At 44.8% G+C, this 14184-nt stretch overlaps 1 protein-coding gene across 1 annotated transcript in view; it reads left to right on the forward strand.

Moving 5' to 3' along the window:
• The window catches only part of alox12 (arachidonate 12-lipoxygenase), a 37583-nt gene that overhangs the window by 19835 nt on the left and 3564 nt on the right, over positions 1–14184 (forward strand). Inside the window, exons 8-14 of the mRNA XM_073475352.1 lie at positions 2955–3098; positions 4700–4903; positions 6079–6165; positions 6795–6964; positions 9021–9142; positions 13425–13525; positions 13686–13856. Of these exons, the coding sequence (XP_073331453.1) occupies positions 2955–3098; positions 4700–4903; positions 6079–6165; positions 6795–6964; positions 9021–9142; positions 13425–13525; positions 13686–13856 (999 nt within the window). The remainder of the gene's footprint in view (positions 1–2954; positions 3099–4699; positions 4904–6078; positions 6166–6794; positions 6965–9020; positions 9143–13424; positions 13526–13685; positions 13857–14184) is intronic.

A 14184-nucleotide genomic window follows, 5' to 3' on the forward strand; every position in this document is an offset into this window, starting at 1 on the left:
GTGTTTTAAGACGGGACTTAAAAATTGCAGTGGATGTAGCTTCTTTGATACCTAGTGGGAGGCCATTCCATAGAAAAGGAGCACGGTAGGCGAAGGCCCTGCCACCAGCTGACTTTTTATTGATTGGTGGGATGACAAGGAGGTTTGAACTAAGAGAACGAAGAGGACGTGGCGGAATGTAGGGAGAAAGTAGTTCAGTTAAATAAGATGGTGCAAGTCCATTTAAAGCCTTATAAGTTAAGAGAAGAACTTTAAAATCGGCTCTAGCCTGAATGGGCAGCCAATGTAGTGATGCCAGGACAGGAGTTATGTGACAGAACCTACTTGTTTTTGTTAAAAGTCTGGCGGCTGAATTTTGCACAAGCTGAAGGCTCCTAGTAGTACAGATGGGGAGGCCAGAAAAAAGGACATTACAGTAATCTAAACGGGAAGACACAAGGGCATGGAGAACCACCTCGGCGCTACGCCGGGACAGAGCAGGGCGGATTTTGGCAATGTTACGCAGGTGAAAGAAAGCCGTCCTGGTGATTTCCTTGATGTGAGTCTGGAAAGTCAGGGTCGGATCAAAAATAACACCTAGGTTTCTAATGTGCGTGCTTTCAGAGATTGAACAACCATCAATATTAAGACAAAGACTGTCAGAGAAGTACTTGTAGTTATTAGGCTTAATCACCAGCAAATCAGTCTTAGCAGTATTAAGCATGAGAAAGTTTTGACTCATCCAGATCTTGATTCGGCTTACACATGTTTCCAGATTTTGTATTTGAGAGGGGTCATTAGGCTGTAATGGGATGTATAGCTGTGTGTCATCAGCATAGAAATGGAACTGTATACCATATTCGGCAATTATCCTACCCAGAGGGAGCATGTAAATACAAAACAGCAGAGGCCCCAGGACAGACCCCTGGGGCACACCAGCGGTAACTGTAGAACATTCTGACAAAGAGTTATTGAAACTAACACATTGGGTTCTACTAGATAAGTAGGACTGGAACCATGAGAGCGCCAGCCCGTGAATACCAACGTAATGCTCCAGTCGGTGTAGAAGCACACAATGATCTACGGTATCGAAGGCCAAACTTAAGTCAAGAATTAAAAGTACGGAGGCTGATCCAGAGTCAGCAGTGACAAGTAGGTCATTGACTACTCTAGTTAGGGCAGTCTCAGTAGAGTGGCAGGAGCGGAAACCAGACTGAAAATTGTCAAAGAGATTATTGGTAGAAAGGTGGACAGTCAGTTGATCAGCAACAATTCTCTCAAGTATTTTAGATAAGAAAGGGAGAGTGGAGACAGGTTGATAATTGGCAAGAACCAGTGGATCGCTATTGGGTTTCTTGAGGAGTGGTTTAATGATAGCAGATTTATAGGTTAAGGGGACACACCCCTCAGAGAGGGAAGTGTTCAAGATGGCACGTATAGGGGCATTCAGAATAGGAAGGAGTTCCTTAAGGAGGTCAGAAGGGATGGGATCTAGTGAACACGTTGTTGGCTTTGAGGAGGCAACCATTGAGGCCAAGGCCTCAGCAGAAATGGGTTTGAACTGAGAGAGTGAGCTCGTGGACCAGGACACAGAGCACTTGCTGGACACGGTGCTAGAGAGCTGCTGGCTAATGATATTGTTCCTTATTTGGGAGATTTTGTCAGTGAAAAAATCTAGAAAATCATTAGCTGTGAAAGAAGAGCTCAGAACCGGTGAAGAGTGTGTAAGCCTGGCCACAGTATTAAACAGGACCCGATGATTGTTCTTATTGGTTTCGATCAAATTGGAGAAATAAGAAGATCTGGCAGCAGAAAGTGCGTGTTTATAATGTTTAAAGCTAAGAGTCCAGGCGAGGCGAGAGGACTCTGATTTACAGGTGCGCCATCTGTCTTCAAGTTTACGACAAGCCCGTTTTAAAGAGCGAGTGAGGTCGGAGAACCAAGGTGCAGATTTAGTTCGAGTGCCTCTACTAGTTCTGAGAGGAGCAAAGGACTCAAGCGATTCTGACAGTGCACTGTTTAGGCCATCTGTAAGGTTGTTGACAGACATGGACGTGTTGGAAAGCGACTCCAGTTTATCGGGCAAATGATCAGCTAGAAGGGACTTAATATGGTTGTTAATGAAACGAAAAGAATGAGGGTTAGATTCAGAGCGAATAGTCTGTGTATGCGTGAGAAGGTTAAAAAAGACACAAGAGTGATCCGAGACCGGGACCTGAAAAATAGAAGGGTGGCCAGCGGTAATATCCTTTGTACAGACTAGATCCAAAGTATTACCGAGATTATGAGTGGGGCCAGTGACATGTTGGATGAAGTTGAGACTCGAAAGAAGATCCAGAAATTCCGTTGCTTTGGAATCCAAAACATCATTAATGTGAAAATTCAGGTCACCGAGCAGAACTATTTTGTCATATTTAATCAGAGCGGTAGATAAAAATTCAGAGAACTCTGTTAAAAAAATGGGATTAAACCTGGGTGGTCTATAAATGAGTAATGCCAGGATATGTTGGCGGTTTCCAATAAGCATGGCCAGGTACTCAAAAGATGTAAAATCACCGAGTGAACATACTGTACAGGGAAATTGATTAGAGAAGATAACCGCAAGTCCCCCACCCGTTTTGTCTTTCCTAGCGGAGAATAAGAAGCTATAGTCAGGGGGAGACGCCTCAATAAGAACAGCACTGGCAGTGGAGGAAAGCCAACACTCAGTGAGGAAAAATAAATGCAAACCATAGTGAGTAATAAAATCATTAATATAAAATGTCTTGCTGGAGAGTGACCTAATGTTGAGTAAAGCACAACTGAGGTCGACAGGGGGAAGAGCTGGAGGGACAGGAACTGTTTTTATACTAATCAGGTTAGATGTGACCCTCCCACGAGTGTTGGAACGATTAACTTTACTATACGATTAACTTTACTAATATGACAAATTTACTGCTCCAAATATTTCAATTTTCTGCCTCTCTCCTGTCCAGGCAGGGAACATCTACTTGTTAGACTATGCCATCATGGATGGCATTCCCGCTAACACCATAAAGGGAAAACTTCAGTACATTGCTGCTCCACTCTGTCTCCTGTACCAACACCCAGATGAAGGACTCATACCCATTGCTATACAGGTAAATCATTTACACCCATCATGCCCAAAGACCTGTACTGAAATACTGAATGAAGTCAACATATCACTGATGCAGCCTGACAATACTGAAAACATGAGAGTATTGAACTAAACTACAGGGTTACAAGGTTACAAGGGAAATGTATTGTCATATTTGAGAACACATGGGTTTAAAAAACAAAACTATGTGTAAGTGCTTCTATTTTAGAAAATGGAGTGTTGATGATGAATTGAGGAGTCTCACGGCCAAAGGAATGAAGCTGCTCTGTAGTCTGGTGGCACAGCAGCAGATACTTGTGTATCTGTTGTCAGATGGCAGCAGGGTGAACAGACTGTGGCTGGGGTGGGTGTTTTAGTATCCTTTTAGTATCTTTGGGCTCTGTGCAGACATCTCACTTCACCAATGTTGCTGATGCTCTGTAGATGGTACCAGTGATGTTCTTTGGTTTTAATCACCCACTGTAGAGCCTTCCTGTCCTGGGCCGTGATGAACCATGCCAGTTTGTCATGTTTCCAGTTACGATGCTTCCTAATGCTCCTCTGTAAAAGTTGACCAGAATTTGGCTCCAGAATTTATCCTTCCATTTCTGTGCTTTAATGAATGTAATTATGAAAGAATATATAAAAACCTGAGAATATTTAATAAAAACCACTGACTGTAAATCTGAGAAATATTTATGAAAATCTGAGAATACTGAACTTAAAGCGGAGAACATGTTCTGAAATTCTCAGAACACAGACTTATTTTTAGAAGAATCATGTATATAAATTTGAGAATATGGAAAGAATATTTTATAAAACATTTTATTTAAAAAAAAACTGAAAAAAAAAAGGAAACTTGTGAAATGCAAGCCATAAAGCCATGAGGACAGGGGAACAAGAACAGGAATGCAGGAGACACGGGATGAAAACAGACAAACTTACAAAAGAACGAGGGGAAGATGACACACTTAAATACACAAGGGCTAAAGAACAAATAAAACAGAGGTGAACACAGAAAAAGGGCAGGAAAAGGACAAAGACAGGAAGTGGAACGTCACAGGACACATAAGGATGAATTCAACAAAATTCTACAAATTAAAGAGGAAACATCTGAACTGAAAACCAAAACTATGACATGAATATGAAACATAGAAAATGTAATAATGGAATGTAAACATGAGCAATATTCTAAACATGTGAGAATACTGAAGGTAAACCTGGGAACATTTTATTAAAATCATACAATATTGAATATAACTTTTTGAATTATTTTAAAAATGTGTGAATACAGAAAGTACTCTGACAACATTTTATAAACATCTTAAAATACTGAATGTGTTTTTTATAGAAATTATAACATGAGAGAATATTGCATGTAAATGAAGGAACATTTTATATAAATCTGAGAGAACTGAATGCCATTTTTATTAGTATTTCTAAAAATGTGAGAATACTGAAGGGAAATGCGATACTTTTTAAAAAGATTGGAGAGTACTGAATGTGAAGCTGTACTGGTGACTTATAGCTGAACTTCATTTGGTCTGGGAGGTTCTGAAGTTCAAGTTTCCTTTATGTAGTGGAACAGGACTGACTATAATCATTTCCCCTACTCGTCCTCAGCTGGAGCAGACTCCATGCCTGGACACACCCATATTCCTGCCCAGAGACCCACCCCTGGCCTGGCTATTGGCGAAGATGTGGGTGCGTCACTCTGAGTTCCAGGTGTTCCAGGTGCTGTCTCACCTGCTCAGGACTCACCTGGTCGTAGAAGTGTTTTGTGTAGCTACTCTGAGACAGCTGCCAGCTGTGCACCCTATATATAAGGTAAACATCTGCACAAGTCATATTATTTAGAATTATATCTTTTTAGTTAGAAGATTTTATCAAAGTCTGTATTCAGTTCTGTGGAGAGTAGGGAATTATTGTAAGTTTACAGTGAATGGTCAATATGAAAGTATACAACACGTTCTCACTCCAAGCTTGTCAAAGGTGGCAGCTTGGTCAGGGGCCTTAAGCTTCAAGTGATGCTCTGAGTGTACGTGTCAGCAAGATCTGTTGTTTTCACGCCTCCCATTCTTTGTCTATGTAGGAAGCCATGCAACCCATTCTGGTGGCAACGCGGTGCTCTTCAAGAGACAGTGTTGTGTTGCTCGCTCCTCATTTGCATAAAGTTGAATTCTGGCTATTTTTTTCAAATCGGGGGCATCCGGCTGGAACAAGTTAAAACGATGCATGCATGGCTTATTTCTAGCCTAAAAGGTCTTCAGAAACATTTTGTTGAGCTATTTTTGTAATATAAAAGAAAGTTCCCAAACGAGCTGCCATATTGGTTAAGTTGGAAATCCAGGAGCACAGCTCATGAGTGGCGTTCGTCCAATCAGGTGCAGCCACTGAGTGTTTGCATTGTTGTTGAAGGGTGAAGTCTGTTTTGGTCACAGGCGGCCTCACGTGAAATGACGCCCTTGTGGACACTGTACCTTGCCTCTGACTCAGCTTTGCATGTGAGGGGCTCTACGGTCAAGTTAGCAATAATAAACATACAACATTCAGTTAGACTTTCAAAATAAAGTTTGTTGAAAACAGTTTGCATATTATGACATATTATGACATTTTGACTGGTACTGATGTTAGGTTTAGGCACAAAAATACTTGGCTAGGTTAAAGAAAAGATGATACTTTGGGTTAGAATAACTACATTCCATCAAGTAACTTACTTGATTTACGCAAGTTAACTTACTTACTTAACATAACTTCAAAATAAATCAATCTTAACACTTGGTCACACATTGGACATGAACTACAGTCTTGAGGGGGAAAGTTGGGTGATGATCCGTCTAACTACCCAATCCATCCCCCAACTACTGCAGTAGAGAGGCACTTCAAGAAGTAACGCTATAGGGGTAAATTGGCATTTAAATGCTTAGGTCATTAGCATTTAAAGAAACAGGCACTCAATATTGATGCTACCCTAAACAGCTGTCTTTGTCTTCCTGCTGCAGCTCCTGGCTCCTCATCTGCGCTACACTCTAGAGATCAACTGCAGGGGACGCACTCAGCTCATCTCTGCCAATGGCATCTTCAAACGGGTGTGTCACTCAGAAACAGTACATTTGATTGGGATTTTCAAATGTTTGAACTTATTTGATGTAGGCTTGATATATTTTGCCAGACTATTATGGCTGGGCAAAATATTGATATTAAATCATTATCTTGATATGAAATTATATGTTGTCTTATATTTTAGATATATAGTAGTTATATCATGAAATGCACCACTTTCTCAGTCCCAACTCGTAAAATACAGCAGCTTAGTCAGTGGCCTTCAGCTTCAAACTGTGACGCTCTCTTACTTCAGTAGTGTGGATATAATGACAAAGTATTAGAATAAGTAGAACAGTCATCAATCACAATCATTTTTATCACTTTACTGTAATGAACCAGGAAAAGACAACACTAATGCCATATCACAGCCAGTTCCCACTCCCAATACTTATATCCACACTACTGATGATTATTTATCAAAAGAGATTTCAGAATATATCAATATATATCGTTTATCACAAAATTTCATAAAATAATATTATTTGGCCACATTATTGTGTGATTGTTATTCGTTTTTGATGTCCTGTATAAAAGAAATGAAAAACAAACTCTGTTAAATAATTTGTCAATGAATGATTGATGGTGCTCATGAATGATGGTCATGTTTGTGTAGGTTGTGTCCACTGGTGGTGATGGCCTGTTGATTCTGGCTCAAAGGGAGTACAAGGTGCTGACTTACCGCTCCCTCCAGCCCCACAATGACTTCACTGACAGAGGAGTTTCCCAGCTTCCAAAGTATTTCTACAGAGAACACAGCTTAATGCTTTGGGAGGCCATTTACGGGTACATAAAACACATCATGCACATACTAGCAGCTGACTTGACACTACTGCTGGGTCTGGTCTATTCTGAAAAAGACCAATCTGATGGATCTGAGAGATTTTAACAGTGAAGTTAGAGCACCTTTATCTTTAGTACTGTGATGCAGTTAAGAGTGAAATGCGGCCAAGCATGTGGAAAGGGGAAAAACCGTTCATGCTGATGGCCTTATCATGCTGCATAGTTTTATTAAATTGTATCCACTTTCTCATTTAAATATGTTCAGTATCCGGTATGACCACCATCTGCTTCATGCGGTGCAACACATCTCCTTCACAAAGAGTTGGTCAGATTGTTGATAGTATCTGTGGAATGCTGGTTCACTCCTCTTTGGTGGCTGTGTGAAGTTGCTGGATATTGGCAGGAAGTGGAACATTGTACACGTCGATCCAGAGCGTTCTAAACATGCTCAAGTACGCAGGCCATGCAAGAACTGGGATGTTTTTTAACTTCCAGGAATGTGTGCAGATGTTTGCAACATGGGTCTGTGCATTATCATGCTGCAAAATGAGGTGATGGTGGTGGATGAATGTATGACAGGATCTCAACTCAGTATTGAAGGTGAACATTTGTCTAAACAAACGGCCGTGAGGTCTAGACTCTGGTGAGGACAATGAGCTTCCCTGAGATGCTTTCTGACAGTTTGTGCTGAAATGTTTTCTTTTTCAAACCAGCTGTTGCATCAGATGTTCAGGTTGCTGGTCTCAGACGATCTTGTAGATGAAGCTGGATGTGGAGGCCCTGGGCTGAGGTGGTCTTGTGAGGACGGTTGGATGTACAGCCAAATTCTCAGATACCACATTTGAGATGGCTTATGGCGATAAAATAAAAATTCAATTAATGGACAACAGTTTGGTGGACATTCCTGTAGTTGGCATGCCAACTGTACTTGCTCAGTTGGCATGTCTACCTGTGCCACACCCACCCAGGGGCACCTGTGCAATAATAATGCTGTTTAATGAGCATCTTGGTTTGCCACACCTGTCAGGTGGATGGATTATCTTGGCAAAAGAGAGGTGCTCACTAGCACTGATTTTAACTCATTTATGCTCAAAATTCAAGAGAAATAAGCCTTTTGTGTGCACACAAAAAGTCTTAGGTTTTTTCAACTGTTGAAGTAAAAGTGTTGTGTTAGCTCTGTGCTTTGTCTGGTAGTGAATCACATTGGAACCTTGGAAGATCTTATCAGGCATTAAATATTTTCAAATATATATGAGACACAAGTCACTCTGTCCTGGGTCACTGTGCTGCCAAAGATTTTGTCATGACAAGATTTTCTAATTCCTTTTGGACTCTGTGCTGCTTCTTCATGCACCAGGACCTCAGCAGAAAGGAAATGAGGCACAGATAGAGAGCTGTGCATCCAGTGATCATTACCAAAATGTTACAGTGACCTCATTATAACTATTCCATTGATCACTAACGAGAAATACCTCTTCTTTATATTGTATTACAAATAAGAATTACATTTATAGTATCTTTTTATTTTAAAGGGCATATTTTTGGTAAATACTTAATCTGAAGACATATTAGACCTTTGTATCTTTTCAATTATTTTAGACAACATGGAATCTATGGCACAGATAGCAAAAGTTTTTCAAAAAAATAAGTTTAAATCAAAATGTAATTTTCTGAGTAAAAAAGAAATTCCTTTCTTTCCTGCACAACCACTAAATTTGAAATAGTTAGGCTGTCAAAATTGTCCATATTTCTCACTTATATTCTATAGAGTTCTAGTTCAATCTTCTATTTCATTGTGTTGGCAGAGACATTATTTCTTACGTGATTTTAATTCTCAAAATGTATTCAAATGCATGGATTTACAGTATAGTCTTCAAAAATGTTCTCACAGTATTTTCTAAAATCCTGGCTTTGGCCCAGCTACTGTGTGAGTTTGAGTAAAGCATGGAGGAAGCAACCAACATAGCCAACCAATCAGAGGCAGAGCAGGGCAGGTCTTGTGAGAACTCAACGGGCCTCTTACTATGAGTCATATTTCTAACTCTACCTCTTCCTTCAGTTTTGTCTCAGGTATGGTGAACCTGTACTACCAGTCTGACCATGATATGCAGGAGGACCTGGAGCTTCAAGCCTGGTTCAGTGACATATCACAAGAAGGCTTCACAGAGCTCCCCAGCTTTGGTCTGTTAATTTAATTTTTTTTTCTCATATCTAAACATCCAGGTTAACAGATTTTTGGTTTGTTTGTTTTTAACAAAGATTGTAAGCATTTATATGACAGGCAAAAATTCAGACAACTTTGTGGCTCTGTTATGTAAGAAAAAGTAAATATTGAATCATGGCTCTGTTACCTCCTCCTTGAACCGACACCTTACCGTGGTGGAGGGGTTTGAGTACCTGAATGATCCTAGGAGCTATGTTGTCCGGGGCTTAATGCCCCTGGTAGGGTCTCCCAAGGCAGACAGGTCCTAGGTGACAGGTCAGACTAAGAGCGGTTCCAGCCCCCTATGACTGAAAACACATCTAGGAAGCGTACGTCGCCCGGAATGGCGTCACCGGGGCCCCACCCTGGAGCCAGGCCCGGGGTTGGGGCTCGCAGGCGAGCACCTGGTGGCCGGGTCTTTGCCCACGGGACCCGGCCGGGCACAGCCCGAAGGAGTGACGTGGGCCCGCCCTCCAGTAGGCCCACCACCCGCAGGAGGGTTCAGAAGGGGCCGGTGCGGTGCGATTTGGGTGGCTGTCCTGGGCGGGTGCCCCGGCGACCCAATCCCCGGACGGTGACTCTAGCCATGGGGACATGGAATGTCACCTCGCTGAGGGGGAAAGAACCTGAACTGGTGCGGGAGGTTGAGCTAGCTACCGGCTAGAGATAGTCGGGCTCTCCTCCACACACGGTCTGGGCTCTGGAACCCAACTCCTTGAGAGAGGCTGGACTCTTTTCTACTCTGGAGTTGCCTGCGGTGAGAGGCGGCGAGCTGGTGTGGGCTTGCTCATAGCTCCCCAGCTCAGCCGCCATGTGTTGGAGTTTTCCCCGGTGAACGAGAGGGTCGTTTCCCTGCGCCTCCGGGTCGGGGATAGGTCTCTCACTGTTGTTTCGGCCTATGGGCCAAACGGCAGTGCAGAGTACCCGGCCTTCTTGGAGTCCCTGGGAGGGGTACTGGAGAGTGCTCCAACTGGGGACTCCATCGTTCTGCTGGGGGACTTCAACGCTCACGTAGGCAGCGACAGTGTTGCCTGGAGGGGAGTGATTGGGAGGAACGGCCTCCCTGATCTGAACCCGAGTGGTGTTCTGTTGTTGGACTTCTGTGCCAGTCACAGTTTGTCCATAACGAACACCATGTTCAAGCATAAGGGTGTTCATCAGTGAACATGGCACCGGGACACCCTAGGCCGGAGGTCGATGATCGACTTTGTGGTCGTGTCATCTGACCTCCGGCCGTATGTCTTGGACACTCGGGTGAAGAGAGGGGCTGAGCTGTCAACTGATCACCACCTGGTGGTGAGTTGGTTTCGCTGGCAAGGGAGGAAGCTGGACGGACTTGGCAGACCCAAACGTACTGTGAGGGTCTGCTGGGAACGTCTGGTGGAACCCTCTGTCGGGGAGGTCTACAACTCCCACCTCCGGGAGAGCTTTGACCAGATCCCGAGGGAGGCTGGGGACATTGAGTCCGAATGGGCCTTGTTCTCCGCCTCCATTGTTGACGCGGCTGTTCGGAGCTGTGGCCGTAAGGTCTCCGGTGCCTGTCGTGGCGGCAATCCCCGAACTCGGTGGTGGACACCGACAGTAAGGGATGCTGTCAAGCTGAAGAAGGAGTCCTATGGAGCCTGGCTGGCTCGGGGGACTCCTGAGGCAGCTGACGGGTACCGGCAGGCCAAGCGTGCTGCAGCACGGGTGGTCGCGGAAGCAAAGACTCGGGCCTGGGAAAAGTTCGGGGAGGCCATGGAGAAGGACTACCGGTCGGCCTCGAGGAAATTCTGGCAAACCATCCGGCGCCTTAGGAAGGGGAAGCAGCACCCCGCCAACACTGTTTACGGTGGAGGCGGGGAGCTGTTGACCTCGACTGGGGATATCGTCGGGCGGTGGAAGGAGTACTTCGAGGATCTCCTCAATCCCACTGACACGTCTTCCATAGAGGAAGCAGAGGCTGGGGACTCGGAGGTTGATCCATTCATCACCCAAGCCGAAGTCACCGAGGTAGTCCGGAAGCTGCCCGGTGGCAAAGCACCGGGGGTGGATGAGATCCGCCCTGAGTACCTCAAGTCTTTGGATGTTGTGGGGCTGTCTTGGCTGACACGTCTCTGCAACATCGCGTGGCAGTCGGGGACAGTGCCTCCGGACTGGCAGACCGGGGTGGTGGTCCCTCTATTCAAAAAGGGGGACCGGAGGGTGTGTTCCAACTACCGGGGGATCACACTCCTCAGCCTCCCTGGTAAAGTCTATTCCAGGGTACTGGAGAGGAGAATTCGGCCGATAGTCGAACCTCGGATTCAGGAGGAACAATGCGGTTTTTGTCCTGGCCGTGGAACACTGGACCAGCTCTATACCCTCAGCAGGGTGCTGGAGGGTTCATGGGAGTTTGCCCAACCAGTCCACATGTGTTTTGTGGACTTGGAGAAGGCATTCGACCGTGTCCCTCGTGGCATTCTGTGGGGGGTGCTTCGGGAGTACGGGGTCGAGGGCCCTCTACTAAGGGCTGTACGGTCCCTGTACGACCGGAGCAGGAGCTTGGTTCGCATTGCCGGCAGTAAGTCAGACCTGTTTCCAGTGCATGTTGGACTCCGGCAGGGCTGCCCTTTGTCACCGGTTCTGTTCATTATTTTTATGGACAGAATTTCTAGGCGCAGTCATGGGCCGGAGGGGATCTGGTTCGGGAGCCACCGGATTTCATCCCTGCTTTTCGCGGATGATGTTGTCTTGTTGGCTCCTTCGAGCCGGGACCTCCAGCATGTTCTGGGGCGGTTTGCAGCCGAGTGTGAAGCAGCTGGGATGAGAATCAGCACCTCCAAGTCTGAGGCCATGGTTCTCGACCGGAAAAAGGTGGCTTGTTCCCTCCAGGTTGGGGGAGAGTTCCTGCCTCAAGTGGAGGAGTTTAAGTATCTCGGGGTCTTGTTCACGAGTGAGGGAAGGATGGAGCGTGAGATTGACAGGCGGATCGGTGCAGCGGCTGCAGTAATGCGGTCGTTGTATCGGTCTGTCGTGGTGAAGAGAGAGCTGAGCCGCAAGGCGAAGCTCTCGATTTACCGGTCAGTCTACGTTCCTACCCTCACCTATGGTCATGAACTTTGGGTCATGACCGAAAGAATAAGATCCCGGATACAAGCCGCCGAAATGAGTTTCCTCCGCAGGGTGGCAGGGCGCTCCCTTAGAGATAGGGTGAGGAGCTCTGTCACACGGGAGGAGCTCGGAGTAGAACCGCTGCTCCTCCACATCGAGAGGAGTCAGCTGAGGTGGCTCGGGCATCTGTATCGGATGCCCCCTGGACGCCTCCCTCGGGAGGTGTTCCAGGCATGCCCCACCGGGAGGAAGAGACCCCGAGGAAGACCCAGGACACGCTGGAGTGACTATGTCACCCGGCTGACCTGGGAACGCCTTGGGATCCTCCCGGAGGAGCTGGAGGAAGTGTCCGGGGAGAGGGAAGTCTGGGCATCCCTGCTCAGGCAGCTGCCCCCGCGACCCGGCCCCGGATAAGCGGCAGATAATGGATGGATGGATGGATGGCTCTGTTACCAGATACTGAATAACTGTTAGAAAACGTGATGTCTAAATATGTATATACAATGTACAGTATACAGTATGCCATCATATTAGTGTTATTTGTTAGAAAGTGGAGAAAGAGTCTATGTAACCATAAATGTCTGTCGTTTCGACATGATTTTTTTCACAGCAGTAGTGAATCAATGAATCGCAGCCACACACCAGATCCAAGCTAGCTAACAGTTCTCTGTTACTGCAGCCTTTCTGTTGTATGTTAGTTGGCAACCAGTGGCAAGGTGCACTACTGCCACCTACTATAACAAAGCAAGAACAGAAAGAAACAGAAACGTTTTAAGAGGCGCTGATATCGATAGTGATGATATAATCATATGCCAATTATTAACACAATATCAATATTTATTTATTTTTAAAATATCACGGTTATTGTCAATAGCAGTTATCAGCAACACCCCTATGCTGAATATTGAGTCAGATCATCAGTGAACCCATAGTCTACAGTATATATTTGCATGTAAATATGTATATAATTTTAATTTTACTTAATAATTCAGTAAATTACAGAAAATTACTTCAGATACTTATTTGATAATTTGCAGTGCAAATTGTGAGATCCCTTGTGCATAGGGTGGTGTCTACCTTATCTATATTGCATTTCTTTGTCTAAGTCTCTACTCTGTTTAATGACAGTAAAGTTAAAGCTAAGCTAATCCATTCCAATACTTGATGGTGGATGTAATGTATGTTCAGGTCTGCCCAGTAAGCTCAACACCAGAGAGGAACTCTCCACCCTGCTGTCAGTGGCCATCTTCTCCAGTACATCCCAGCATGCTGCGACTAACAATGGACAGGTGCTGGACACTCAGACACTTACACACCATGATGTTTGTGGTTTTTGTCAACAATGCTGTTAGCTCTGAGATGCCCTCGTGAAGTGTTGCCAGTCGCCAAAGTTAGACATCCTACTCAGAGGGGCTTTAATGCATTCTCTCTCTGTTGATCTTTTTCCAGTTTGACTGGTGTGCCTGGGTCCCCAACACCCCCTGCACCATGAGACTGCCCCCACCAACAGACAAAGATGCTGTCACCATGGAGATGATCATGGCCACCCTTCCTGATATTAGCCAGTCCTGTGTACAGATGGCTATCACGTGGCATCTGGGGCGAGCACAACCAGATGCAGTGAGTTCATCCCTGTCTGGTTCATATAGTATGAAATTATATATTAAATGCGGATTCCAAATTCTAATTTTAAGAAGCTCACATCACTGATAAGTTAACGAAATTACAGAAAAACATATTTTCTCGCTTCCCTTGAAAGGTACAGTATTTATTCAAGAAGACAATAAGGTTTTGTGTGTTTGCTCACTGCGTTAAAAAAATACATAGAAATAATTCAGCAGCAATGTGCCTCAACTCCATCCAGAGTTGGACCATTAAACAATGTCAGAACAGAGAGGTGTGGATGTTATTTCCCTGGGGAACTGCAGCTGTGCACCAAGGTTGAATC

This window comes from Pagrus major, chromosome 10 (assembly GCF_040436345.1).
Source record: "Pagrus major chromosome 10, Pma_NU_1.0".
In the NCBI taxonomy this organism is placed as follows: Eukaryota; Metazoa; Chordata; class Actinopteri; order Spariformes; family Sparidae; genus Pagrus; species Pagrus major.